Source organism: Martes martes, assembly GCF_963455335.1.
Source record: "Martes martes genome assembly, chromosome: X".
NCBI lineage: Eukaryota > Metazoa > Chordata > Mammalia > Carnivora > Mustelidae > Martes > Martes martes.
In genome coordinates this window covers 106,573,312-106,600,015 of record NC_137897.1, presented here as the reverse complement: position 1 = coordinate 106,600,015, position 26,704 = coordinate 106,573,312, and the positions used below count along the sequence as shown (strand labels likewise).

Below are 26,704 nucleotides of genomic sequence, written 5' to 3'. Positions count from 1 at the left end.
ATCCCAGGACCCTGAGATCACGACCTGAGCTGAAGGCAGTGGCTTAAACCCACTGAGCCACCCAGGCACCCCTACAAGATGCACTTTTAACAAAAGAATTCAGTCAGTCCCTTGGAGCTTTTGGTAATGAACTTGACCACTATGACTGTCAGTGGCATGTATCTGTAGAAGTCCACCTCAAAGTTGTTTTGCCACATACAACTTCGTGAATTCCTGTAGAGATGATACGTTGGGATAGGGCTTTGTTAGATATGTTACCTGGATTTCTTCACTGGGGTTATTGAGTATGCCGGGGACTTTGACCCTTAATTCAGGTGCTGTCTTCCCTAGCAAGGCAGTCGGATCCAGTGGTGATGTTCAGTCCCATTATTTATATATGTACATATATACATATATATGTGTATATATATATATTGCTCTCATTTCCTCTACTTGTAGGCTGGGGAAAGTTCTCATGTACAGTTCATATGCTTTGCATTTATTTGTGAGACTTCAACTTGAATTCTTTTTGTTTGTTCTCATTTAGCTCGTCAGCCATATACCAGTCTTCGGGAGAATAATTTAATCACTCGCCTGCTTGTCCCTACCAAAGCGTCAATAGCCAGGAGCAAAAGTGCTGTTTCCTTGTCAGTTCCTGGCAAAGATACTTCAGGTAACAGGCATAGAGCAGAAAGCCCGATGTGGGGCTTGATCCCAGGACCCCGAGATCATGACCTGAGCCGAAGGCAGAGGCTTTAACCCACTGAGCCACCCAGGCACCCCTGCCTTAATATTTTCTAAATTTCTTGTTGAATATTTAGGTTATAGTTTTGTTTCAGTATTATCAATAATGCTATAATTAACCTTATTACATATGTTTTCATGTCTGATTTTTTTCCTAAGAATAGATCTAGAAGTAAAATTGTGGGAACAAAGAGTATGTCCTTTTAATGGCTTTTAATGCCTTATTGCCCCAATCCCTGCTGTTAGGAGCATATACAGATCACCCCACCAGTAGTGTGGGGCTGCCTGATTCCCAACATTGGCATTACCACTTTCTTCCTCCTTTGCTGGTACCAAGTATTACTGTTTTTATCCATTTATTAGGCAAAAAATTATTTATTTATTTTAAAGATTTTTCACTTATTTATTTATTTATTTTTAAAGATTTTATTTATTTATTTGACAGACAGAGATCACAAGTAGGCAGAGAGGCAGGCAGAGAGAGAGGAAGGGAAGCAGGCTCCCTGCTGAGCAGAGAGCCCGATGCCGGGCTCGATCCCAGGACCCTGGGATCATGACCTGAGCCTAAGGCAGAGGTTTTAACCCACTGAGCCACCCAGGCGCCCCAGATTTTTATTTATTTGACAGGGAGAGAGCGAGAGAGGGAATACAAGCGGGAGTGGGAGAGGGAGAAGCAGGCCTCCCGCTGAGCAGGGAGCCCGATGCGGGGCTCGATCCCAGGACCCCGGGATCACCACCTGAGCCAAAGGCAGAAGTTTAATGACTGAGCCACGGAGGTACCCTGGCAAAAAAATTTAGATTGTTAAAGCTGGAAGAGACCTTGAAAATCTAGCCCATTCTGATGAATGTCTTACAGTTTTTAGAATGGATGAGAAATTCTCTTTTCTTACATTTAAGTCACCATATATGGAGTTTCTTACCTGATTACTTGAAATGGTAAGGTCTCTGGCCCTAGTGAAGTTGTTCTAGATTACTTTTTCAAAGTGTTGAGTATCTTATAATGTGTTATAAAAATCATTCAAAACAGTGATATTAAAAGAGAAATGACTTACTGCAAACATCAACTTTGAAGAAACATCCTCTTTTCACCTGTAGTGGACTTTTGCTTTCACTACACCTCTTAATGGTGGCGCTTCTGAAGTAACCAACTTCGAGATGTTTCTGTCTGGTGTGTGGGTTCCATTTCACTAGACACTTCCATGTTGTGGGGTAATCCCTGCAATTTACTAACAAACGCATAGTCTCTCTTTTTTCTCTTCCTGTTCTTGTATTGTTACGTGGTGCGTTTCTGTCTTGTCTGGTTTCTGTGTATAGGCGGTCTCATCCTGTCCTCGTTCACCCACAGGTACCCACAGTGCCTTAATCCAGAATATAAACATGCCCTTGCGGAGCCACAGCAGTGACGAACTGAAGAATACCATGGCGCTTCGCAAGTCAGCAGCGGCAGGGCCTCCCCAGGAGAAGGTGGAAGCACCGCCTGACGTGAGCATGGAGGCGGCCCCTCACGTGAAGGTGGAAGCAACCCCCGAGGCGAGCGTGGAAGCGGCCCCCGAGGCCACCGCGGAAGCGGCCCCCGAGGCCACCGCGGAAGCGGCCCCCGAGGCGAGCGTGGAAGCGGCCCCCGAGGCCACCGCGGAAGCGGCCCCCGAGGCCACCGCGGAAGCGGCCCCCGAGGCGAGCGTGGAAGCGGCCCCCGAGGCCACCGCGGAAGCGGCCCCCGAGGCGAGTGTGGAAGCGGCTCCCGAGGTGAGCGCGGAAGCGGCTCCCGAGGCGACCATGGAAGTGGCCCCTGAAGGGAATGAAGAAGCCACCCCCAAGGTGAGCGTGGAAGGGCCCCCTGAAGGGAGCGTAGAAGCATCGTGTGAAGCCGGTGTGGAAGCACTCCCTGAGAGCATGGGAACATCACCAGAAGTGAGTGTGGACGTGTCCCCCGAGGCGAGCGTGGACCCGTCGTCCCCGGAGGTGAGCGTGGATCCGTCCCCCGAGGTGAGCCCAGACTCATCTCCTGAGGTGAGCGTGGATGCATCCCCTGATGTGAGCATGGAAGCGTCGTCTGAGGCCAGTGTGGAAGCGGCTCCCGAGGCTAGTGTGGGAGTGTCAGCCGAGGCCAGTGTGGAAACATCGCCTGGGGCTAGTGTGAAAGCACTCCCCAAAGAGAGTGTGGAAGCGTCCTCCAAGGCATCCCCCGAGGTGGGCGCGGAAGCATCTTCCAAGGTGAAAGTGAAAGACTCTCCACAGGTTTGTCAAGTGCCTTTTATTGACAAAGTTTCTATTAAAATCTGTATTAAGTTGTGTAGGTTATGATAGGTCAGGTTTCACAACATAAGCAACTTCTTTTTTTTTTTAGATTTATTTATTTATTTATTTGACAGACAGAGATCACAAGTAGGCAGAGAGTCAGGCAGAGAGATGGGGGGGGAAGCAGGCTCTCCGCTGAGCAGAGAGCCCGATGCGGGGCTGGATCCCAGGACCTTGAGATCATGACCAGAGCCGAAGGCAGAGGCTTAACCCACTGAGCCACCCAGGTGCCCCCATAAGCAGCTTCTTAATATTTATAGCATTCTGTAAAAAATTAGTAAAACAGGATAACTCACTTTAATGATTTAAAATTCTGTGATACTTGTACAGTTTCCCCTCAAAGCTGGAATATTAGTTCATTTTTGGTAGCAGGGAGTAACTGTTACATGAACTATTTCTAAACTCTGAAGAGAAATTTTTTGAGAAATATAGCAAACCTTTTAATCAGGATTTAGAAATAGAATTAGGTTTTGAAGTGAAAGATGTTTTAAGGTGATTATTTCTGTGACCTTGAATTTTGTAATCTGAATTGTTATGCTTGAAAAGAAAATGGGGAGTTTAAGGAGCTATAATTGTACTATATTCATGGTATTTTTGTCTAAAAAAGCCAGCTGCAGTAAGGTAAATGCTAATTTATTAATCTGATCATATGCTTTGTTCAGAAATCAGAAATGGACAAACAGGCTTCAAACCCTGCTACCAAGAAGCGCCCATCATCGCATATACCGTGTTATAAATGGCCGTCATCTCCTGCAAGTGGGTGGCGTCCACCTTCTCCTATCAGTATTAAGTAAGTTTATTTGCAAGTGTTCCTGATAGGTATTTTACCAGGACAGATTTCACATCAGTGTTTCATAAATGAAATAATGTAGTATGTATCATAATGTAAATATAAAGAGAAAAAAATCTTTAAAATGGATTTATCCCATCATAAAATATTATCTCATAATATCAAGACATTATATTTATGAAATGACACTTTATAAACTTATTTAGCACATATCTATTAAAAAACCATACCAGATTTCCCCCATTAATGGTTACTTTTTCCCAGCAGGCAAATGCAAAAGAATCGCCCGTCATCACCATCACCTGTCATGTCAAAACAGTCCCAGTCTTCTCTTTCCTATAAAGTAATCCCTGTTCAGCGTAGTCTGTTGGCACAAAATGCATTGGGTAGTCTTGGAAAGAAAAGAGAAGGAGTGCCTAAAGCTGCTAGCAGTGCTGAGGCTGTGAGCCCAAAGCAGATGGTCTGTGAGGGTAAGTTCCTTTACTAAGAAGTTTATTTTGGCAACACGGAAAATCTTAGGGTAGTTTGGGAATGGTTTCCTTTGTTTTATTCTCCATTTCTGAGAACTTTAGGGGGTTAACCTTCTTCTGATAGAGAATTTAACCAGTCATTGGCACATTGCTCTCTTTTTTCCTTGCCGGAGCTGCTTACTCACCCCCACCCCCTTGTTGTTTAGGAAAATCCACTTTCGGAACTGATTTTTTTTTAAAAGATTTTATGTATTTATTTGACAGAGATCACAAGTAGGCAGAGGGGCAGGCAGAGAGAGAGGAGAAAGCAGGCTCCCTGCCAAGCAGAGAGCCCAATGTGGGGCTCGATCCCAGGACCCTGGGATCATGACCTGAGCCGAAGGCAGAGGCCTTAACCCACTGAGCCACCCAGGCAGCCCTGGAACTGATGTTAAAAGTACTGGTTGGGGGCCACCTGGGTGGCACAGTCAGTTAAGCATCTGATTCTTGGTTTGGGCTCTGGTCCTGATCTCAGGATCCTGAGATTGAGTCCCGTGGCTGGCTCTGTGCTTGGCATGGAGTTTGCTTGGGATTCTCTCTCTTCTCCCCTCAAATAAATAAACCTTAAAAAAACAATAAAAGCACTGCTTGGATGAACTCATTGCTCTAGGTGACCCCTGGGGTCCCATCCAGCTCTGATAGTGGATGGTTCCGTGAATGGCCATAAGCTGTTGTCCATCCTTGGAGAGAGCACATCTGGCCATTTGTGGCCCTGCAGGTGTACATAAAGAGTTGACAGTCATTTCCATACATGGGCTGTGACATTTTAAATACACTAGTAAATTCTTTTTTGAAGGATTTCCATGGTGATGTTTTAAAATCATAGGAATAATCTTTTGATTACAAATTATTCATTCCTGATTCCTTAAGATCCTTGTTATATGTGATCTATTTAAAATAGTCATGTGGACTGAAATATTACAGTATGCCTCTGTGTGGTCTCCTTATTTTACTGATAGTCTTGGTTTCTTTGGTTATGTAGTTCGCCACTTTATGATCAATCAGATACAGTTTACTATTACCATGTTCATCTAAACAGTAATTATTTAGTAAAAATTCTGCACAAATTTCAGAGTGCATGCTGGATATATTTTTCTTTAGTCAGGTTATTTGTATGCTTCATATAGACTGAGCCTAAGTTTGTCTTCCTAAGTATTCACTGTGTCTTAATCTTTGTCCCCCATAAGGTCACTTTAGTCTGATGTCTCTCAAAGCGGCTAAACCAAAGTGGGAGTACAGTATTTCATTTGGAACAAGTAGTTAATAAGAGATATGCTGCTACTTATGTTATTGGGAGTGGGGTTGGGTTTTTGAACCAAACCTGTTCTGTTGTAACCACTTACTTACACATTGCTAGTTACTTCTAAATTTTAGACCATGTGCGTATTATTTGGGTTTTTAATGTTGTTGGTTGTCTTGCACCTCTTTATTGGACTTAAGGGTGTTAAGTTCCCTCAGCTAACTGTCTTACGTGTTAATTTCAACTAGAGTCTAGTAATAAAAGCACACCAGGGACTATGAATGCCAAGGAGGCAACAAAAATTTTGGCAGAGAAACGACGGCTTGCTCGTGAACAGAGAGAGAGAGAAGAAAGAATACAAAAGGAAAGGGAGCAGAGGTCAGCACAAATCCACTCTTTCCGTACTCTTAGTCTTGGCCGGGGCCCAGATTTTGAAGTCAGAATGTACCTTCAGGTTCGATGTATTATAAATAATCAAAGAGTGACTGACTTTAGTGTGAATCAGAAATGACTCGTTGCCTTCGAAACAAATGTGGGAAGCATCTCCAGTAGAGAGGACACTGGTCTGTAGAGAGAGATGGTGTAGTCGTCTGGTAGCCGTGCATCACCGTGAAGATGCGCAAGGAGACCAGCACTTGGGTCAGGGTCTCACATCAGCAGGAACACCCAAGTGGTCCCGCCAGGCTGTTGCTGTTGGCATTCACTGGGGCCAGCCCCTTTCTTTGTTTCAGAAGTCTTTTGTAACTTTAGACTTTGTAAACCTGGAAAGTGTACTACCTCGTGTTTCGCTAGGACTTTCCAGTGACTTTTGTGATACCTCAGTGTCACCAGGCCTTGCCGAAATGCTTTCCTGTGGCAGCAAACCTCGTGTACACTTGAGTTCATTCTAACTCCATCTCAAGGTTTCTTGACCCTCAGTCTTGAGCTCACTTGACTTAGGGCCCTGGAATATAAATCCCTGTTCATGGCCTGTACAGAATAGCTACAGTCCTGAGGTCGTTTTGAAGTAGTAAGTATTTGAAATGCAGTCACGTGCTTTCAGTACTCTTCATGTGGGTTTGGAAAGAAAGGGATGTTGTGAATAGCAAAAACAACCTGTTAACTTGAAGAACATCATTGCTTCGTGTAAACAGCTCATTTAACATTTTAAAAGCCCTGCATATTAGTCATTGTGGATGGGCTTCCCTCTGGGCACCACCAGACCCTCCTTTAAATTATCATGTGTGAGACTGGGTGGGAACATGTGTATAATGAGGCCTTTTGGAGGGTCCCGTGTGTTTAACACAGTTAAGGATTGCCATTCTTTCTCTCCTTTTAAAATGTAGCCTACTAGTTGATAAAAATCTTTTTCTACTACCAGGAGCTAGTTTCCCCCATTTAAAAATGGTAAAATTGGAGTGCCTTGGTGGCTCAGTGGGTTGAGTGTCTGACTCCTGGTTTCAACTCAAGTCAGATCTCAGCCTCGGGTTGGGTTCTTTGCTGAGTGTGGAGCCTGCTTGGTTGGGATTCTCTCTCTCCCTCTCCCTCTGTCCCACCCCCCAACTCAGGCGTGCATGCATGCAGCCTCTAGAATAGACTGACTGCCTCAGTTGGGGGACCGTGTGACTCTTGATCTTGGGGTCGGGAGTTTGACCCCCATGTTGGACGTAGAGATGACTTAAAAAAATGCACGTATTACTGTAAGCTGTATATGGTAGAGACTGAGACAAATACTAAGAGTTGTTTGAATGTGCTGTATTACTAGCAAACCAAAGGACGCAGCAGATAAAGCGGCGGAAGGCCAACAAGAAGAATTCTCGAAACTGGAAGATGGGCAACAACAGAAGGAAATGAAGAAAGGATCTCCAGATCCGGAAGACCAGAAAGTGCTACCACAGGTTTGCTGGCTCTCCACTTTAACAGGGGTTGAGGACCAGATTCTGAAATTCATTTAAAACCCAAGGCAAAAATCTGTTTCCCCAGAAAGGTGATGAACAGATGCAGCCTTGTGCGGCTATGTTTTTCCATTATCATCTGCTGCTACCCAGGGCCACTACAAGTCATTCCCAGCCACCCTTGGCAAAATTCTAGAATATCTTCCAAGTGAAACAGAAGCAGAAAGCTGAGAATTACAAATTATTAGTTTTTTATTTTGTCTACGTAAACAACATTGCAGCTCGGTTTCAGGAAGTCCCATTGCTCGCACGGATTAAACATCCTACATGAGTTTTCCCAGTCCTGCACTCTGTGGCACTCACAGCTGCACTCCACATACCCCCCAATGGAGATGATAAAAATTATGAGTGCCTCCAAAAGTTTGAAGTCCTCCAGTTCCCCAGTAAGAATGTCTCACCCATGCAAATTCAAATCCTCTGGTGAATAAATCCACAAACTGAGCTCAGACTGTACACTCACTTTGAATTACTAACACAGCCTACTTAATATTCCAGTTTTAGTGTATCACTTAATAGAATCAGTTGTGTGTCGCATAAGCGCTTGTGTGCATTTGCATTCCCTGGGAAGCTGTCTGTAAGGATCCTCTCCATGCTTTCGAAAGGTGTAAGACTTTTGGCTCCTGTTGCTGTGTTAATGGATAGCTGTATAATTCCTGATTTTGGGACCATAGTAGCCTGATAACCACGGTGCTGGAATGGTGACCCTGAGGTCCTGGAGGGGACAGACATGGCTTCTAAATCTTCAAGACGATGGTTAGCCTGGTTTTGTGCATTTTTAGCTGATGTTTTGAAAACTCAGAATTCATGAATGTCGTGTGTATAGGTACTGTCAATCAGAAGGTTACATTCTTTTATGCTGGATAACCTTTAACTGTTTAACTTTCTCAGCTGTTGTTCGCAGTTATCACTTGTATATTGAGAGTAAGTGGTATTTTTATGCAAATTTTCTAGAAAGGGGACGCCAAAATAAAAGCTCAGGAGGAGGCTGACAAACGCAAGAAGGAACAGGAGAGAATTATGTTACAGAATTTGCAGGAGAGATTAGAGAGAAAAAAGGTACTGTTTCTGTTTTGGGAGTTTGGTTCGTTTCGAAAACAGTGTTGGGCACATGATACCAAAACATGTTCTTCAAAATCACAAGTAAGTGGTATGTTAGCCTCTGGTGGTTTTCCCACTGCAGCTCTCTTCTTCCTTATCCAAGCTTCTCACCCATCCTATGTAGAAGGGTCTCCTCTTGCTGACCTGACCTCTCCGTGGCAGACCACTGATGACCAGTACGGTGACACCGCGGTATCACAAACCTCTGGGAACAAAGCTCCTTTGAGCAGAATCACTCTGGTCCTGGGAGGGCTTGGTGGAAGCTAGTTTCTTCTGGACTGGGCTGGAAACCGTAGCAGCTGAGTGGGAGGGAGCAGCAGGTACAGGCTTCTCTCAAAGGCCGAGGTGCAGGCTGTTTGTAAGGTGGGACCTCACTTTGTGCAACTCAGTTTGGCTCGTCTGGGATCAGGAGGCCCCAGTCCAGGCTGCACGGCCTCTCTGTTGGGAGTGGGTCACCCTGAGGAGGCCAGGTGTGCGCCAGGGAGAGAATTCTTTCCCTCCTGTGTGTGCGCTCTTTGCAGCCTCAGCCTTCTGACAATGTTACATCGTTGGGGTGCATTCTTTTTGTTATTATCCGCTTCAGTCGTGATCTGTTCAGACTAAAACATTAAAAAGTCCTAACTGGCTCGCAGTATGTGCTTTTAAGTCATGAATTTCTGAGTCTACAAAATGAGGAGTGAAAGGTAATTGGATTTCTGGGTTAAGATGGCTAGTTCGGCTGCTACCCCCTCCAGATGTTTTCAGGATGACTGACATTGGGATTGAGAGGGCCCCTGGCGGCCGCCCCGAGCTCTCAAAGTGGTGAAAGCTGTGGCTTGGGACCAGTTCTGGTGCGTCTGCTTGTGGAAAATGGAAGTAATCAACTTCCTTGGGACGGTTGGTTTGTTTTTAATCTGTTTTCACGTTTGAATTTTTATTTTCCTTTAAATAGAGAATTGAGGAGATTATGAAGCGGACAAGAAAGACAGATTCGAATACTGCAAAGGTAGTCTATGTGTCCCCACCAGCAGTGCGTAAGAAGTCCTGTTGCTTCAGCTGCTTGCCGCCTTTTGGCCAGTCTGGTGGTAATGCGAGCATCACGCGTGCGTGTCCCTCATTATGGGAGGTGGAACACGTTCGGTCCTTAATGAGCTGTCCTGCTTTTTCTTGTGCGAGATGCTTGTTCGGGTCTGTGCCCAGAGCCTTTGGGCTGATACTGTCTTTCTCTCACTGACTTGCGGTTCTTCCCCTGTTCTGGATACTCCTACTTTCCTGCTCGTTTGTGCTACATGTGTCCTCTGCCAGTTCGCGGCCCGTCTTAACGCGTGGCCTCCTGCTGCATAGAAGTTCTTAATTTGCACACTACCGAGCTGATTGGTAGTTTTCTATGATTAATGAACTTGAGTGCCTTTCCGTCTACTTTTTGGCCATTTGGAGATCTGCTTTGGTGAAGTGCCTTGTCAAGTCCTTCGTCCATGTTTCCTTTCAGCGGCTTGCTTCTTACTGATGTGTAGTTTTTACCTCCTCTGCTTCTGTGCATGTGTAGGTATTGTTCTAATTTGCCTCATACTCTCATAATGCTTTTTGATGAACAGACGTTCATTTTCATGAATTCAAATTCAGCAGTTTTTTTCCTTTATGGTAAGTGCTTTTTGGGGTTGCTCTCACAAGTATTTGCTTACCCCAGCATCCTGTCTTTTGAGGCATCAGATGCCTCTAAGGCCTTTTCCCTCCAAATTCTATGCCCTTTACCCTTTGTGCTACCACACTGGTATTTTAGCTCTTTCCAGTTCCCCAGTGTGGTCATTCATACCGTGGCAATGTAGAATACAAATGTCATTTCTGGAAAGTGCAGCGAGTCACCATCTGAAAGATCATTTAGCCTGCTGGCCTGGGAAGTTTCCCCTCAAGAGACAGCCAAGAATTTTTTTTTTAGCTGTTCCATCAGTTGGCCCTACCTTAGCTTAGTTCGGACTCAGCATCCCAACCCAGAGCCATGGCCCCCTTGGCTCCCACTCGGGGAAGTCTTTCATTCCTGAGTGTCTTTCCCTAACCGAAAGACACAACTAGGGCCAGCTCCTCTGTCCCCTGTCATCTTTGGGCCCAAGACATTAGATTTTTTTTACTTTTTAATTGAAATGATGAAAAACAGCCATCAATCAGTCCAGCATGAAACCTCTTCTCTCTGAAATAGCCAAGTCAGGCTGATAGAATATTAGATGTAATCCTGACTTCTTTTCTCATCCTAGGCTGCAGAACCGTTTGTTGATAACACGTACGAGGAGGACGAGGCGGACGATGAGGATGAGTCAGAAAGTGATGACAATTCGTTTGATGACCTGCATCCATCAGGTTTGCTTGCCTTTTGAGTTTTGTTAGTCACTGTGTAGGAGTTGGACTGTCTGGGTTTATCTAGGGGCACCTCTGCTTCTGAGCTGTGTGGCTTTGGGCAACTTACCAAACCTCTCTGTACTCAGTTTTCCTACCTGAAAAAGGGGAAGCAAATGTGGTCCTCCTAGGGTAGCAGGAGGTAGCCCCTTGCAATAGGCTGATCCATGTCGTGCTGAGAATAGGACCTGGCGCGTAGACACCTCGGGGGAAAGCCTGCGGCGGGTGGCGTCCGTTAGTCGGGTGCAGCTTGTGCCGTTAGGCTGTAGGTATGTAGCTCTTACCCGAACGTGAGGCTTAACGAGCATTTCCTGGCTCCCAGCCTTGGACGGCATCCGTGATTAACCGCAGGAGGAATGCCACTTTGCACCTCCCGGAGAGGAACGTCACACCTGTTATGACCTGAGAACCCTCTGAAATGTATGGCCGAGTCCCTCATGGGTAGTCACCACTTCATGGCAGCAGAACTAGGCACTCTTAACCCCACAAATGGAAACGAACATGCATTTCTCTCTCCTGGGCTAGCTGGGATACAGAGGGGAGGAGACCTAGCCTCAAGGCAGCCCGTGGCAAAACAGAGGCACACGGTGATACTGCCACGGGCGGGTTGGCCCGAACGCGGTGAGAATAGAGCAGTCAGAGCAGGGCCAGGGGCACGGAGGAGGCCGCACTGGAATCGAGGCCGAAAGAAGAGGCGAGATTGGCCCGGTGGCTGGGCAGGAGGAGGGGTAAGAAGCCTGCTGCCCCGCTACCCTCTGGCCTCCGACTCTTGCCTGACAGAGGAAGGAGGCAGGTTCCTCAGAGGTGGCTCCTTTGTGCTTTGAGGCCCAAGCAGGCCTGTGCGCCGGGCGGCACCCTGCACCCCAGCATCCCGCTGCATGGCCCCCCTCGCCTGTAGGCGGCCGCTGTGCCCCGATGCGCCACCATCACAGCCTTCCCCTTCTGTTGCCTTCGTTGTCGAAACTCCAGTTTTAATCTTCTTCCTTTTGTTTTCCAAGCCTTTATAAATGGCATGGATTCATCCACAAAACTCAAAACACATTTTAAAAACATGAAGAAGAACACTCCCAAGCTGGTGTTTTTAGACGCCACCTCTGGCCAAGTCTGTAGAGAGACAAAAACATTTTTTAATGGCGACATGAAAAACTTCAGACAAAAAAGTGCGAAAGACCCTTTGGCTCAGGCAAAGGGTATCAGGTGAGTCACTCAGCAAGCTTATCAGAATAAACTTGGTGGGAGTCATACACAAAATTACTGACTGAGCTCTTAGTTTTTGCCAAGCACTGTGTCAAGTACTTCCAGAAGTAAATTGATCCAAATTGATCCCCACAGCAGCCTTGCTAGGTAAGGGCTATCATCTTCACTTTTACAGACGAGGAAACTGAGGCACGGAGAGACGACGGGCCTTATTTGCCCAACATCCCATTGTGATAAGGCAGAGCCCACATTCAAACCAGATACATCCGGCCCTAAGCTGTGCTTTTGTGCACACTGGTGTTGCTCATAAAATCTGGGAGGGGGGCACTGAGTGACTGCCGCATACCAGGTGTTTGATGTTGCCTGTTCCGATGCTCGTTGCAACTCTGACTTCAGTGTGGATGTCGTTTTACATATGGGGAAACTGAGGGCAGGAGTTAGGTTGGGAGAGAGGCAATAGATTCTTAGGAAGGCTCCCTGGGGATTGCCCAAGAAGATGTGAGCCTGGGGCGCCTGGGTGGCTCAGTCATTAAGCATCTGCCTTATGGCGCAGCTCATGATCCCAGGGTCCTGCTCAGCAGGAAGCCTGCTTCTCCCTCTCCCGCTCCCCACTGCTTGTGTTCCCTCTCTCGCTCTGTTTTTGTGTCAAATAAATAAAATCTTAAAAAAAGACACGAGCCTCCAAGGCCCACGTGAACACAAGGGGCCAAGAGGCTCAGTGACGGGCTGGACTGAGCCCTGGAGCGGGGAGAGCCAGTCCGTCCTCACTCCATGGTTCTGGCCACGTCCTGGATCCACTTGAAGTGGGGGATGGGGCTTCTGGAGGCCTGCGTGCTCAGCTGCTCTTGGCCTTGCTTAGTGTTTGCTGAACCCTGGGACTTGGCAGGACACAATTTGGAAACCAGTGTGTTCTGTGATTTCCAGGGTCTCTTCCCGCTTTCCCATGCTGGGATTCTGAAGGATAAGTTACTTATCCTAAGTTACTTACCCTTCATTTAAGGATAAAGCTTCTTTCAGGATAAAACCTTGGCTTTGGGTTAGTCAGGGTTCTAACCTAAGCATCTCTTTCCAGATCGTCCACCAAAAGAATGACTAGCCGTGCAGCCAATACTAGAAAGGCAAGTGAAACCTGTAACACCGTGGGACCTTCCAAGAGTTTAGACCCAGAGGCACAGGAGTGGATCTGTGACAAAATTATTGACATCAGAAATGAGGCAGAGTCCCTTATGTCCAGTACCCCTCCTGATAGCCGAAAATACCATCTGAAAGGTTCCATGACATTCCACCAGAGTCCCCCGTTGCCTTTAGACGACAAGAAAAACAATTCTGTTCCTGCTCCATCGGGTAAGGCCTCCTCCTGTCTTTACCTTGCTTGAAAGGCAGTTGGCCATGAACTCTCCTGCTTCTGGCTCTTCCCAGGCCTTCTTGGCACCCTGTAACTTTGAGGCAAGTAGGGAGACGGTGGTGGGTCTGAAGGCTAAGTTGGATATCAAAAAGGGTCTTCCGCTGAGTTGGCTTTGAGAGCATAAAGGACTTGATTCTAGTTCTGATGCCCTGCCGTTTCCTACCAGATACGCAAAGTAGGTTCTCGTCAGCGCCCCTGGTACACCAGCTGCTTTACAGTGTGCAGATAAATAATCATGTAGGGCGCAAGGTTCGTCAGCCCTTTGCACTTAGTCTCTCAACCTGATTTCCCCAAACCAAAAGGCCTCTGCTTTTCTTTCCTTTAAGAAGCTTTTTTTTTTTTTTTTTTGAAATTGAGAGGCAGCGTGGGCCTATTTGGGGGTTGGGATCCTGGGGTCACTGTGTGTCAGGAACCATGGTTCGGGGAGGGGGTTGCCAAAGGTCCTGGACCCACCACGAAGAGAGGCTGGGGCCCAGCGGCAGTGCGACCGGCATCTGCTCTACTGTGCTTTTTCTTTTTCCCTCCGGTCAGATATGTAAACTTCGTGCAGCCCAGAAGAGAATTCACCCTCAACTCTGGATCTCATCTTCCAGACCCCCTAATTTTTCAGCCTCTGACTTGAACCTCGCCACTAAAATGACCATCACAAACAGGGAAAACAACAGACAGACGCCTTAATGTGTATCATCTCAGAAGATGCACAATATCATCTTGACTCTTAACAACATCAGGGGTTCTGAGTAAAGAGTCATTTTCGTTGCCCTGTAAAAACCTCTGCTGTCTCGTTCTTGTTTTCCAGCTGGGGTGTGTGAGTGCCCAGCAGGAGGGCCTTTCGGAAGTGGCCACTCTTTAAGTTTCTAAACTGAGGAGGAATTTTCTCTCTTAAAATACTGCTTATTCTGTTTAATAGTTAAATTACTTTAGAAATTCAGAGCAGATGTTCAATCTCGTAGAGACCGTATGGGGTGGGCGAGGGCCTCAAGATTGCTCGTAAGAGCTTTGCTGGGTTGTTTCTAATAAACAAGCAGGAGGTTGCAAAATACAGTAGGTCACATGTTACCATTACGTATGTATGTTCTTAACTCTGCTATCACCTGAGTGCATAGGCCCTGGTACTCCCCAAATGCTCCGGGTCCTAGAAAGTGCTCTCAGGACGGTGTTAGCACCTTCCGTGCTTATCGGTGTTACCTTTTTTGAAGTGCACCTTGGGGATTTATTTCCAAAAACTGTGCAGTGTTTTTATCGTACCTAAGACAGTATGTGGCTGCAGTTTGGCAGGGCACATGTCATGCTCCTAGTTGTTTGCAACATGTCTTCTTTTGGTCCTTGTACCTGCCAGACCTGCACTTCGTTTACACACTCAGCCTTGGGATGTAGGGACCAGAGCTGCTTGCCTTGCCCTAGCCACTGGCTGCAAGTGAGCACAGGAGCGGTGCCATTCTTTGGTCTCTGTGATAGGTGTGCGCACACACACGCAAATGCATGTATGCACGTGCATACACACTTGAGCACACACGTCCTGCACGCACGCAGAATAGGTTTCCTGAAATCTGTCAAATTCTGCTTACACACACCATCAATTAAAACTTGAATGCGGGATAGTCCTACTGCTGATGAGTTTGCTGGCGAATCACAACAAGTTTCAAGCAAGCCTGTGTTCCTTTTCTAGCCACCAGCCTTGGATTAGTAAAAGGAAGGAATTCTTTCTGATTCTTTAATTCTTGGGCATTCAGAGTACTGTACCATTGTTATGGGTTAGAACTTGGTGGCTTAGATTTGAAAACTACTTTTATACACTAGCTCTTTTGTCTAGAAGGCAGAGACAATCATCCCGACAAAGAGTTTCTGGTATTTTTCTGCACAAATGTCACATGTTGAAACACTGTTATACCCATGTTTGTATGTGTGCTCTGTGAAATAAACTTTGCAGATAAAGCAAGTTTTCTTTATCATTCTTTTTTTAAAGATTTTATTTATCAGAGAGAGATCACAAGTAGGCAGAGAGGCAGGCAGAGAGAGAGGAGGAAGCAGGCTCCCCGCTGAGCAGAGAGCCCGATGCGGGGCTCGATCCCAGGACCCCGGGACTATGACCTGAGCTGAAGGCAAAGGCTCTGACCCACTGAGCCACCCAGGCGCCCCTTCTTTTTCATTCTAATCATAAAACCCTTTCTGCTGGTGGTGTGAAGGTGGCCCTAATTGTTAACCAGGCTGTGAATGGAGGCAAGTGGCGGGTTCAGTAAAAGGTGAGCAGACCCTCTGCTGTCACCTGTGGGGCATGGAGGTGCGTATCTTCAAATTCTGTGCCTGTTTCAGTGCTTGTTACTCTCTCCAGTGGTGGCTCTTCACTTCTCGGGGAGGCCAGTGGTCATAAAGTATTTTTCTCCGGGGCACGTGGGGGGTTCAGTGCAGTGGCTGCTTTGGGCTCAGGTCATGATCCCGGGCTCCCTGCTCATCGGGGAGTCTGCCTCTCTCTCTGTCCCTCCCTCCCCCCACCTCGCCTGCTCGGGTGCTTGCTCTCTCAATTAAATAAAATCTTGAAAAAAAAATTTCCTAAGTATCTTTATATTTACTGTGGTAAAATTCACATTTATGTTGTTGGGCAACTGTCTGGTTCCAGAACATTTTCATCACCCTCGAAACACCCGTCCCCTTTAAGCAATCACTCCTCACCCCCCTCCGCGGCCCCTTTAGGGGCCTCACTTGGGGTGCCTGCCACAGGGGACAGTACTCTGCCTCCTCCATCCTGCGGGTGCGCACGCGCGGGCAGTGGCCGGGCGCATGTCGTCCTGACTTCCCGACCCCTACCCGGTCCTATGTGTGGCTAAACCCCGCGTTCCGACCCGCCCGTAGGTGTCTGGTTTCCCGCCCGGAGACACATTCTGTTCTGCTAGGTTTTGTTTCCGACAGGCGAGGCCCCTGCTTATCCCGTCTCGGGGTCCGGTGCCGAGAACAGCGGCAGCCAGCCCCGCTCGGCCTTGCACGTTGCTGGTCCGGCTGCAGCCGCCGACCCCGAGGGCCCGGGCGCACGCCACCTGCAGCCGCTCCCAGCTCCCAGGTGGCGGACACTGGCTGAGCCCCTTGAACTCAGTGGGGGTATAGGACACCTTGGTTACCTCTCGTGTTCCTTCCTCTCTAGGTAGTCTCTTAGTGTCCCTGTCCCTGAGGGACGGGTTCCGCCTATGAGCCCGTTTGCTATACCTGTGTCCTCTCGCGCAGGTACGATGCCTTGGGACAGCTCTGTTCCCAGGCTGGCACAGCGGTGCGGTAGGGACTGCTGGAAAGGGTGCTGGACCGGGACTGAAAGTACTAAAGTCCCGCGTCTTAGCTGAGGTGCCTGTGCGCTTGCTGTGGGACTTGGCTTGTGTTTTCACGTGGCCGTGCTATGGTCTTGGAGTCCCTCGTGTCAAGAGAGGAAAGAGCAGCAGGAGCTAGTGCCAAGAAGCAAAAACCTGGAGGCAGGCTGGACCCCACAGTTCCGTCAGGGGTCCATTCCTGGTGGCCCGGTGGTGCCCTCCCCCCACCCCCTGCCCTGCCACCCCAGGGCCATGGAGGCCTGGTCTGTAGAAGCAGGCCCTGGAGAGGCCGCCTCGCTGTTGCTCTCCCTTCCCACCAATCCAGTCGCAGTGTTCCTGGATGGGTGCATCCAGGGGGTTCCCCAAGTCTTGTAATAACTATAGTTACATCTACACGGGCCATACGCCTGGGACTTTATTATTAGGCATCTTTAAACCCTGTGAGGACGGGTATTCATTTTTACCTAGGATGACACAGATTGGTGGAGATTGGCACTTGTTCAACATCGTACAACCAGGAAGAGGCAGAGCTGATGCTCAAATTCAAGGATGATCGTAAAGCCAACAACCCCGTCTTGCTTTGCGAGTGGGAAGTGTCCTGTGGCTTGCATAGTGGGTAACAGACTGCCTTTGATGCTGGAGGTATGAGCAAATTGCTAACATTTATCGAGTGCTTTTAGTGGATGTCAGTCGTCCTGCTAAGCGCTCATTATGTCATCTGCATGTGATTCCAGGAGGTAGGAATTCTGTCACATTTTACAGGCGAGGAAAGCCCAGATAGGTCAGGTCTCAGTGGCATAGTGAGTGGCAGAGCAGCTGGGATTTGAACCCAGGTCATCCGCTCCAGAACACACCCTGTGAACCACAGTCTGTTCTTGATATTCCGATCCCTGTAATTACCAGGGAGAAGAGGGTTCTCTGATGAAAAGCTGACATCTCCCCTCCCTCCTCCTGTGTCTTTATAGCGTCTGTCTGCAAATGGAGTACTGAGCAGACCTGATGGTTTTCGCAGTGTGATGCGGCAGACACAGCCCCTACCGCGAGGGGCTCACCATTTCGGCGGCAATGCCTGCTCACAATGACCTCCGGCAGACCTCTCTGACCTTCCGCCTTCTCACCTGGAAAATGGGGCCTTAGTGCCATCAGCGGGGGGGCTGTCAGGGTTAGCTATCTAGCCAGACCTGTTCGCGGGTGAGGAACAGGGCCGAAGCAGCCTGCTGGTCCGGGGAAGGCAAGGCCGAGCTGGCCAGGCCGGCCTGGCTTGGGCGGCACCGAAGGCTGCGGCCATGGTGCATTTTCACAGCGGACCCTGGCCCTGGTGTGGGCTGGAGTTTTGCGGGCCAAGGGGGACAGGAAGGCCAAAGGGTGACACAGGATGGAAGATGAGCGTAGAATCTAGGGCAGATGAGAGAAGTTAGGAAGGGAAGGGGCTGGGAGCAGTCAGTGGACTGGGGGGCCAAGCACCAGCTCGGTGAGAATAAGGACCGCCCCTCCGCTGGGTCCCTGAAGGAAGTCCCCACTCCACGCCAGGCTTGTTTCCTCTGGGCTCTGCCCCTTACCGCGATCTCCATAACCCGGCCAGCTCCCTTGGGAGGCGGGGGGGGGGGCGGGGTGGGAGGATCACCCCAATTCCCCACCCCACCCTGCTCCCTTGGGGCTCCAGATGACCCAGCACTTCCGTGGCTTTAACTGCTCCTTTCTCTAGTGAGACAGACACAAGGGGCTGTCACCTGTTCGTAAAAATGCCCGTGGTCTCTTGCTGGCAGGTTGACTCCCTGCTGACACGGTCAGGTCCCCGTTAGCATGAGAGCGGCCCCACCCTTTGCTTTCATGACTATGGCCATGATGCTCAGCAGACCGTCGCCCCATCCCCGGGCCGGCCACAAGGGGGAGCGAGTTTCTCCCGCCTGCCCGAGGGTGGAGGGAGCGCTCGACAGCGGCGCTCCGCAGGGCACAGGGAAAGGGCAGCCGTCCAAATGGGGACTGTGACCCTCAGCCAGCCTTCAGCTGCCATTCCCTTCCTCCTCCCCGCCGCCCCGCCCAGCGCCCCGTTTCTTTCAGGGATGTGAGCATCTGCGAAATGCTTCTTTGGGGTCAGAGTGGGGTTTTGTTGTTTTTAACTGGATCCGAGGGCTCTTACAGCTTTTATCTTGCTCCGAATTCCTATTCCACGCTGCACTGAATGGAGTCCAGGCTTGAAGGAAGGAAAACAGTCATTGGGGTTCTGGGATCAGTCGTGTCCCACCCCAGCGGCAAAATGAAAAGACCAGGCAGGTTATTTATATGCTGCTTTATTTCTGTAAGGATACACTGAAACGTTAGAGGATAATAGCTAATGACAAAATGCAGAAATGAGGCGTTGGCTTCGCTAACCACTCCTACGAGAATGTTCGTATGCACTGGCATTACGTGTTTACTTGTGGTACTGTCTCGTTATACTACGTCCTAGAACAATGTCGATGAGAGTGCGGTGAGGTGAGCACTACATGGGCGTCCGGCTGGCCCGGGAGGGAGGTCGCCACGGCCCCCAGAGATCCCGCTAAGCTCTGAGGGGCAGTCCTTTAAGAGTCACAAGAAGAGGGACTGGGCGGGGCTCTTCACCACGGGGACCAAGAGCAGACAACTACTACGTTATTACATCACTGTTCGGAGACGTCCTGTCGGGTCAGTGACCGTCCCGGTGCCTGCTCAGCTACCCCTCTCAGGTGTTAGGGTTACTTCCGTAGGATGGACTTCAAAACTGCAGGAACGCTGGAGGGGGCGAAAATACTGACATGCAAGTCTCCAAACCCATAAACTATGTTACTATTCATATTAAAACAAAAATATTTAAAAAATAAAAGAGAAAGGGCAGCTGGGTTAGTTCTGTTAAGCTTCCAGAAGCATTCGCGGTGACGATGTTCCTGTGCAACAGGCTCGTTCTCTCGGGTCTGCCTACACTTTGCAAATCACCTGCACGTTCCATGCTTGAAAGTAGGAACGTTCAGAAAACACGCCACACGGGGAAATTGGAAGTTAGTATGGGGAGGGGGAGGTCAGTTTAGAGTTACTTAACAGCTAAGTTCAAATGTTAACTTTCTGGAAATTCGTATCAGTCGTTCGAAAGCACAAAAGAACAGAAGAGACTCTGATGAGCAAGTTCAACCATGCATTTCGCTAAGTTTGCTTTCTGCTCACCAAAGACGTGAGCAGCCGAGTTGCAGCAGCCGCTGCAACTCTCGCATGGCCCGGGGACACAGGGACACGGGGACACGGCGGGTCCTGGCTGAGCCGCGAGACGCAGCTCGGCAGGGGCTTCGTGGGGTACGCCACTTGCTTGCGTCACTAAGCAGCTACATGGTCAGCACTTTTCTGCTCTAGGATAAACATGCAGAAGAGTCGGTCTACCTAAGTGTGTGTGTTCTCATGGCAGCTACGGAGAAGTGTACTTGGCCGCTACATCCTAGCGCGAGCACTGTGCGCCCTGGTGGGAGTGACAGCGTAGAATGGGGGCAAAGGCAGGAGGAGGACTTCAGAGGCGAGAGGCCACTCTGGCCCGGGGGGTGGCGCTGGCCAGAGGGCGAGGACACAGAGAACAAGACTCGATTCCATTTTACAGGACAGGAGCCCCTGTCACTTTACAGCTTTTTGGCACAGTCGGGGCAATACACTTGCTCCTCGTGGAAAACAAAGCGCTTGTTGGCCAGGTTCACGGAGCACTTTTTGCAGTGGAAGCAGTAGTCGTGCCAGGATTGTCCTTCATAGGCCACCACACTGGAGCCTTTACCAAACCCTGGGGAGACAACAAAGCAAACAGAGGAGCCAGCTGAGTGCGGGCGAGAGGCAGGCCGCCGCCTGGCCCGTTCACGTTCACGGAGCCGACAAGCACGCGGGGGCCGCATCGGTCCGGCCCGCCCCCCCCCGCCCCCCCCACCGCGCACTGCCCCCCTCCCCTCAGTGCGCCGCCGCCACCCTGCTCCGGCTCTCCAGGACCTGAGAAGATGCCAGAGCTCGGCCACGAGCCCACACTCCCCTGCCACCACTATTGCCCCTGTGACGCGCACCGACCTCCCAGCATAACCAGTTTCTTTGATTTAGGTCAGGGCCATGGCATCAAAGTGGCCACCAGGAGGCAAACTTGGGCTGTTCGTGGGGTGTGCACTTACCGGGCCTCGAGGAGCTGCTAAGCTTCGATTTTTTCTATAAAGAACCACCACCCACGAGGGACAAGTCCTCTCTCCACCCGGATGCCTGCCCCGGAGGTTGGCGCTGGGAAACAGGGTGAGAGGCAAGCGTTTCCCGTGGCACACTGGGGGCTTCCTAGCTTTAGAGACTGGGTGGCTCACTCTTGACACAGTCCTTTTCCCTGAGGATGGCAAAAGTCTTCTCAAATGTACATTTCAAGGCTCCCCGGGGAGATGGGAAAATTGGAGGCGGGGAAAGGGCCCAGGGCACGTGGACCGCGGCCGCGAGATGAGGAATGAAGTGATTAGCTCTGCTCTGATCGCAAAGAAGCTGCCCGCAGCGACCCCTCAACTAGCCTGCCGCTAGGGGCGCTCTAATCCCAGCTTGCCACTCGCCAGCGTCCCCTCCCCCCACCTCCCCACCCCCCCCCCAACCCTGCCACCACCCACCCCCGGCCTCTCCCTGCCCCGCCGGAACCCCCCACCTCACCGCTCCCCTCCCTGCGCGTGAGTGCGCACGGTGCCTGCCTGCCCGTGGCCGTGGCCGTGGGTCTCAGGCTCGTGAACTCCGGCAGCGTCGTTAGTCAGCAGTAGTCAGGAGGTGTTCTGTATGGCAAAGGCTAAGCTGGCCTGAGGGAGAATCCAAACTATTGGGGGGGGGGGGCCTTCAGGATCACAATGGCAGGGGGAGAGGACATTCTCTGGGGCCTTTGTGGATGAAACCGACGACGGAGGAAAATGAGAGATGGTTACCATGCGCAAGACCTAGCCTGGCAGACTTAGCAAGGACTCTTTAGCCTACCAGTGATGGGGTTCTTGCATCCAGCACACTTCTTGGCCACAAAGTTCTTGTAGCAATCCACGCAGTAATACTGGTCCTCCACAGCGGTGAAACGCTGCCCAGCCAGCTTCTTAGAGCAGGTAACACACACAAAGCACTCGGCATGCCAGGGCTGATCCTGGTAAGTGATTCCTCCAGATGTGATGGCCTAGACCAGGGAGTGTAGCACCGGATTCAGATTCAACAACCATTTTGTTGAATGCCTACTATGTGCCAGGCACTGTGCTGGGCGCTTTGGTATACAATATCTCATTTAATCGCCACAACAGCCATGGGAGGCAGGTGCCATTATTATCCCCGGGTTCCAGATGAAGACACCAAGGCTCAGAGAGGGCGAGCACCTGCGTGAGGTCACGCAGGTGGCAGAGGCAGACCTCTAGAACTGGGGCCGCCAGGGGTCTCCACAGTGCGTGTGTCCCTGGACAGCGGGCCAGGGCCCGGGCGCCACTTTCTCCTGCCACAGTCTCCTCATCTGCAAACCGAGAATAATAATTCCCACGTCGCAGGGCTGTCATGAGGATGGAATGGGATAGTGTGTGTGCAAGTGCTCTGCAAACTGTCCAACGCTTCTAGAAACAACAGTCCCTTGACAACGTACCTTGTTGCACTTGACGCAATGCTTGGCAAATTTGGTCTCATGGCAAGTCACGCAGTAGAAGTCCTCCCCTTTAGGGAAGAAGCTTCCAGTCCCGATGACTTGCTTGCAGTTGCTGCAGGTGAAGCAGTCTTTGTGCCAGACGGTCTTCTTGTACTCCACGTTCTGATCTCCTGCGGTGGGGGGGAAGCCAGCGAGAGCCCCCCTGTCGGTGCCCTGCAAGGGGCTGCAATCCATGCCCCCCCCCGGCCCTGGGCCCTCCAGAGGGGAGGGAATGTAGGCCCCACAGGTCTCGGCCTCGTGCTTCCAAAGACCCTCCCCGTGGGGGCCTCTCTCTCCACCGGCCTACCTACCAGGGTGGTGCGGACCCAGCTTCTATCAGGGGAGGAGTTGATGCCTGAAGCCCCACCCCGCGCCCCAGCCTTGGCGGACCTGACCTGGCTCAGAATTCCACCCTGAGGAGGTCGCATGCTTTGCTCACTCACTCTACCCAAATGAGAAAGCGCTACATACTTTTTACTTCTTTCTCTTGCCACAGACCGCTCTCTCCAGTGTTCTTTAGCTGCCGAGTGTGTGCGTGTGTGCGAGCATATATGTGTACGCAGATATACGTGTACGTATATGCGTGCATATATACGCTAAGACCTAAGCGCGGCTCACAGCAGCATCACCCCACCACCACGAGCCCCGGCATCAGCCCGGCCCTGCGGGCCTCCTCCCTGGCTGCCCCGGTGGGGAGAGGGGACACTACCTGCCACGATCGGCTTGAAGCACCCCTTGCACTTGGGGGCATCCTCCCGAGTGGTGCACTTGTTGCAAAAGATCTTGTTGTCCTTGGCCACAAAGGTCTCGTTGGCCAAGGGGTGAAGGCACTTGGCACAGCGGAAGCAGGTGTCATGCCAGTAGCGGTTCTTATAGTGAACCTCCTGGAAACCAAGCAGGAGACGGGCTGCTGTGAGAGATGCTGGGGGGGCCAGGGGCCCTCCCATCACGCCCAAGATCTCTGGGGCAGACTACTGTGACGACACAGTCCCTTACACCTGGAGACCCTGAGGTGTTCTTGTGAGTCACATGAGAACACCGAGGCGAGGAAGAGCTACCGGGGACCCCCAGACTGGGGTCGGGGCGGTGGGGGGAGCTGGGGACTCGCGCTGGAAGCCGGGGCCTCCACTCCCTCACCACCACATCCCTGCCGGCCCTACCCTGTACGGGTGTCCCCCGCCCCACACACCGGGCCAGCCCGGTCACCTTGGAGTCGGCGCCGATGGGCTTCCGGCACTCCGCACAGGTGTTGGCGCAGAACTTGTCGAAGCACTTCAGGCAGCAGTGGTGGCCATCCTTCTGCACGTATTTCTTGCCCTGCAGGTTGTCCCTGCAGTAGTGGCAGTCGAACTTCTCGGTCATGGTGCCCACCTTGTAGCTGGATGGACCTGCAGGGGGCAAGCAGGCAGAGCAAATGAGCCCAAGGAGGAGGGGAGCGCGCTGCCGCCGAGGCTCCGGGGGACAGCTGTGCGGTGCCACCAGGGCCTGGAGGTCAGGTCCCCGCTGCCGCCGAGCCTGGCTGGCCACGGGTGCCAGGACCGGACGTCCTTCACCGGGACCCTGGGAAGAAAGAGCCTCCCCACTGGCCGGGGATCAGAGTCCGCGGCCGGTGGGTCCCCGGGAACACGGGAGAAAGTCCTGCTGGAGGAGCAGGCAAGTGGGTCAGGGCTTGTGTAGGTCAGACAGGGCTTCTAGAAAGGTGTGGTGCCTTCGAGCCGTGGACACACAGCTTGGGCACCGCTCCAGCGGCAGCTCCGGGAGGCAAACTGCTCGGCAGCCCGAGGAGGAGGAGCCGCTGCTCTGCTCCCCCCACCGCCAGCCTCGGGCTCTTCCTCCCAGACCCTGCTCCTATCTGCAGGAGTCAGCACGCCGGACAGACAGACCGGGGCTCACCGCCCAGAGAGGAGAGGATGCTGGCCCCGTGAACAACCCTTATGGATCGGTTCAAAATGCCTGCATCTAATCCTTCAAATCCGGCAGAGCACTTTTAAATCCCGAATGGACCCTAAAGAGCTCCATCCAACAGAGTTCACAGACCCCCGAGGCCTGAGTGAGCCATGACCCCAGCATTCTCTGTCCATACTGGCAAGGTCCGCCACCGTGAGCACTTGTCACGGCGATGAGCCATTCTGTGACACGCCAAAATGCAATTCCCCCTTTGTTCGAGCAAGTGAGGCTCGAGAGTCAACGAAGCATTTGCGGTTTTAAAAATTGCGACGTGAAAGTATGATTGCGGGGGGGGGGGGCGGCGGGAGAGAAAGGCTTTAAAAAAGTGTTAAGCTGATCATTCCAAGAACCCCTTCCACTGCCTTCATAGGGAACAACTCCCCTTGTCCCCAAGCCCCCACCACCCCCTCCAGACCCCACAGACTGCACATCTGTAATCGCTGCGAGCTAGCTAAGGCACTCCGTTCCCCCGCCACCAGAAAGCTGCCAGATCTACGAGCTCCCAACTTCTTGAAACATATGCTAATTCTCCCCGCTCCTCCTGAAAAAAAAACCGTACGTGGGCAAGTAGATAGCAATTATTTAATTTGCGCAGGAAACATGAGAATGGAGAGAATCTTGCGCTGGCAAATACCCCCGTGGAATCTAGCGAGGGAACGAGGCGAGACGACCGAGCAGCTGCCCCGTACTCACCGTGGCTCTTCCACTGGCTGAATGGCCCCGGACTCCCACTCTGGGTCCCATTCCCAGTTTTTTTATACAAACACATGTCCAAGTTGTTTGGATCCCGTTGCCACAGACAACCAAATAGCACAGAGTGAGCTAAGGAAACCACACCCTGCGTCTCCGAGCCCGCCTCGGCCAAGGCTGGTGAACTCTCCCTCGGAGCTGGGCGCATTTCGGAAGCTGGCCTCCAGACAAAGCAGATCGCACCACGGACGGGTAGAATGTTCTGGGCCAGCTGCAGCCCCTGCTCAGGCTGGCCCTCGCGCAGACCCCCTCATCCCCAGGGAGCGAACAATGGAAAGCGAGTGGGTGGCATTCTCGGGCAAAGACGGTTGCCTGAGACAGTTATGCCAGAGCTCAGAGGTTCATCGAGACCAGAGAATGGTCCTTAGTGGCACTTTCTCCCCCAAAAGGCCAGTGGGATGTTCCCTTATGTAATCGGGTTAGAGAGGAAAAACAGAGACGCAGGGGGCCCGAGGCCTGGTCTCCTTGAGCAGCACGCTGTTTACCTAAGGCAGCTTCGAAAGTGCCATTAGCCTCTGTGCAGACAGAAAAAAGTGCCTGTCACCGTGAGAGCACGTGGAAAATCACTCTCCTCTTCTCAGCCCTGCTGGTCTTTCACAGGCCACACAAAATCCTCGTCTCACTAGCTTTTGCATGTTGAAATTGTGCCCTCAACCAAGATGGACTCTACTTGGCCGAGTAGAGAAACCAAGTAAATGCCAGGAAGTTCAATTATCAGTGGCTCCGAAATGCCATTTGGCAGGAAATCAGAACTTGTAAGATTAGACGGCACCGGCTTCCTGCGTGGCGAGGAATCGTGGCTGCCTTAGCCCTTCGGAGACTATCTTCCTGGACCATATGGGGACATCCCTCCTCCTCCCTCACCAACGTCCCTATTTAGCATAGAACTTGGAGTCACGCTCCTTTTCCTATCATTCCTTTGACGTCTGCTGAAGAGGAAATGGTCTCCAAATAGTTCTATATGTGAGAGCACGGCGGCTCGGGCCGCCTGACGGAGTCCCGTCTCGTGCTTTATGGCAGAAACTGGGGGTCAGTGTCCCACAGACAAGCACTGCCAGGAAGCACAGAGAGGCCCCTTTAGGTATTCAGAGCTTGGGGGAGAAGGAGAACCACTACAGTAAGAGAGATCTGACCTGCCGAGCCTCTTTCACTTGAAAGCTACCTACTTTCAAACAGTCACAGGGTGCCTGGGTGGCTCAGTGGGTTAAAGCCTCTGCCTTCAGCTCAGGTCATGATCCCAGGGTCCTGGGATGGAGCCCCGCATCAGGCTCTCTGCTCAGCGGGGAGCCTGCTTCCCCCTCCCCCTGCCTGCCTCTCTGCCTACTTGTGATCTCTGTCAAATAAATTAAAAAAAAAAAAAAAACAGTCACTTTGCCAATGCCAAGTTCTTCACTGGTTACTTTCATGGTTCTAGAACATGACTTGCTTGGTGAAATAACCCCATGGCTCACCAGCTGAACACGCAAGCACCAGGGCAGGGTCCGGAAGTGGGTGAAAGGGAAATTAAACAAG

General features: G+C 50.9%; 2 protein-coding genes across 14 annotated transcripts in view; one reads left to right on the top strand and one right to left on the bottom strand.

The window, feature by feature from the left end:
- MAP7D3 (MAP7 domain containing 3) overlaps positions 1-15,498 on the top strand; it is a 31,781-nt gene extending 16,283 nt beyond the window's left edge. Inside the window, exons 8-19 of the mRNA XM_080795303.1 lie at positions 527-652; positions 2,069-2,961; positions 3,684-3,811; positions 4,079-4,281; positions 5,809-5,938; positions 7,305-7,437; positions 8,446-8,550; positions 9,524-9,577; positions 10,821-10,923; positions 11,958-12,156; positions 13,229-13,500; positions 14,093-15,498. Of these exons, the coding sequence (XP_080651429.1) occupies positions 527-652; positions 2,069-2,961; positions 3,684-3,811; positions 4,079-4,281; positions 5,809-5,938; positions 7,305-7,437; positions 8,446-8,550; positions 9,524-9,577; positions 10,821-10,923; positions 11,958-12,156; positions 13,229-13,500; positions 14,093-14,100 (2,354 nt within the window). The 3' untranslated portion in view covers positions 14,101-15,498. The remainder of the gene's footprint in view (positions 1-526; positions 653-2,068; positions 2,962-3,683; positions 3,812-4,078; positions 4,282-5,808; positions 5,939-7,304; positions 7,438-8,445; positions 8,551-9,523; positions 9,578-10,820; positions 10,924-11,957; positions 12,157-13,228; positions 13,501-14,092) is intronic.
- Positions 15,499-19,127: 3,629 nt separating this feature from the next.
- FHL1 (four and a half LIM domains 1) overlaps positions 19,128-26,704 on the bottom strand; it is a 61,115-nt gene continuing 53,538 nt past the window's right edge. For 3 of the 13 annotated variants that reach the window (XM_080795832.1, XM_080795839.1, XM_080795840.1), the window contains 5 exons: positions 23,702-23,883; positions 23,205-23,379; positions 22,457-22,626; positions 21,820-22,006; positions 19,128-20,626 (listed from right to left, as the gene is read on the bottom strand). In XM_080795832.1, the coding sequence (XP_080651958.1) occupies positions 20,472-20,626; positions 21,820-22,006; positions 22,457-22,626; positions 23,205-23,379; positions 23,702-23,857 (843 nt within the window). In that variant the 5' untranslated portion in view covers positions 23,858-23,883 and the 3' untranslated portion in view covers positions 19,128-20,471. Of the gene's footprint in view, positions 20,627-20,999; positions 21,200-21,819; positions 22,007-22,456; positions 22,627-23,204; positions 23,380-23,701; positions 23,884-25,135; positions 25,828-26,704 lie in introns of those variants that run through there. The other 10 variants (XM_080795838.1, XM_080795837.1, XM_080795836.1 and 7 more) reach the window with 9 other exon arrangements.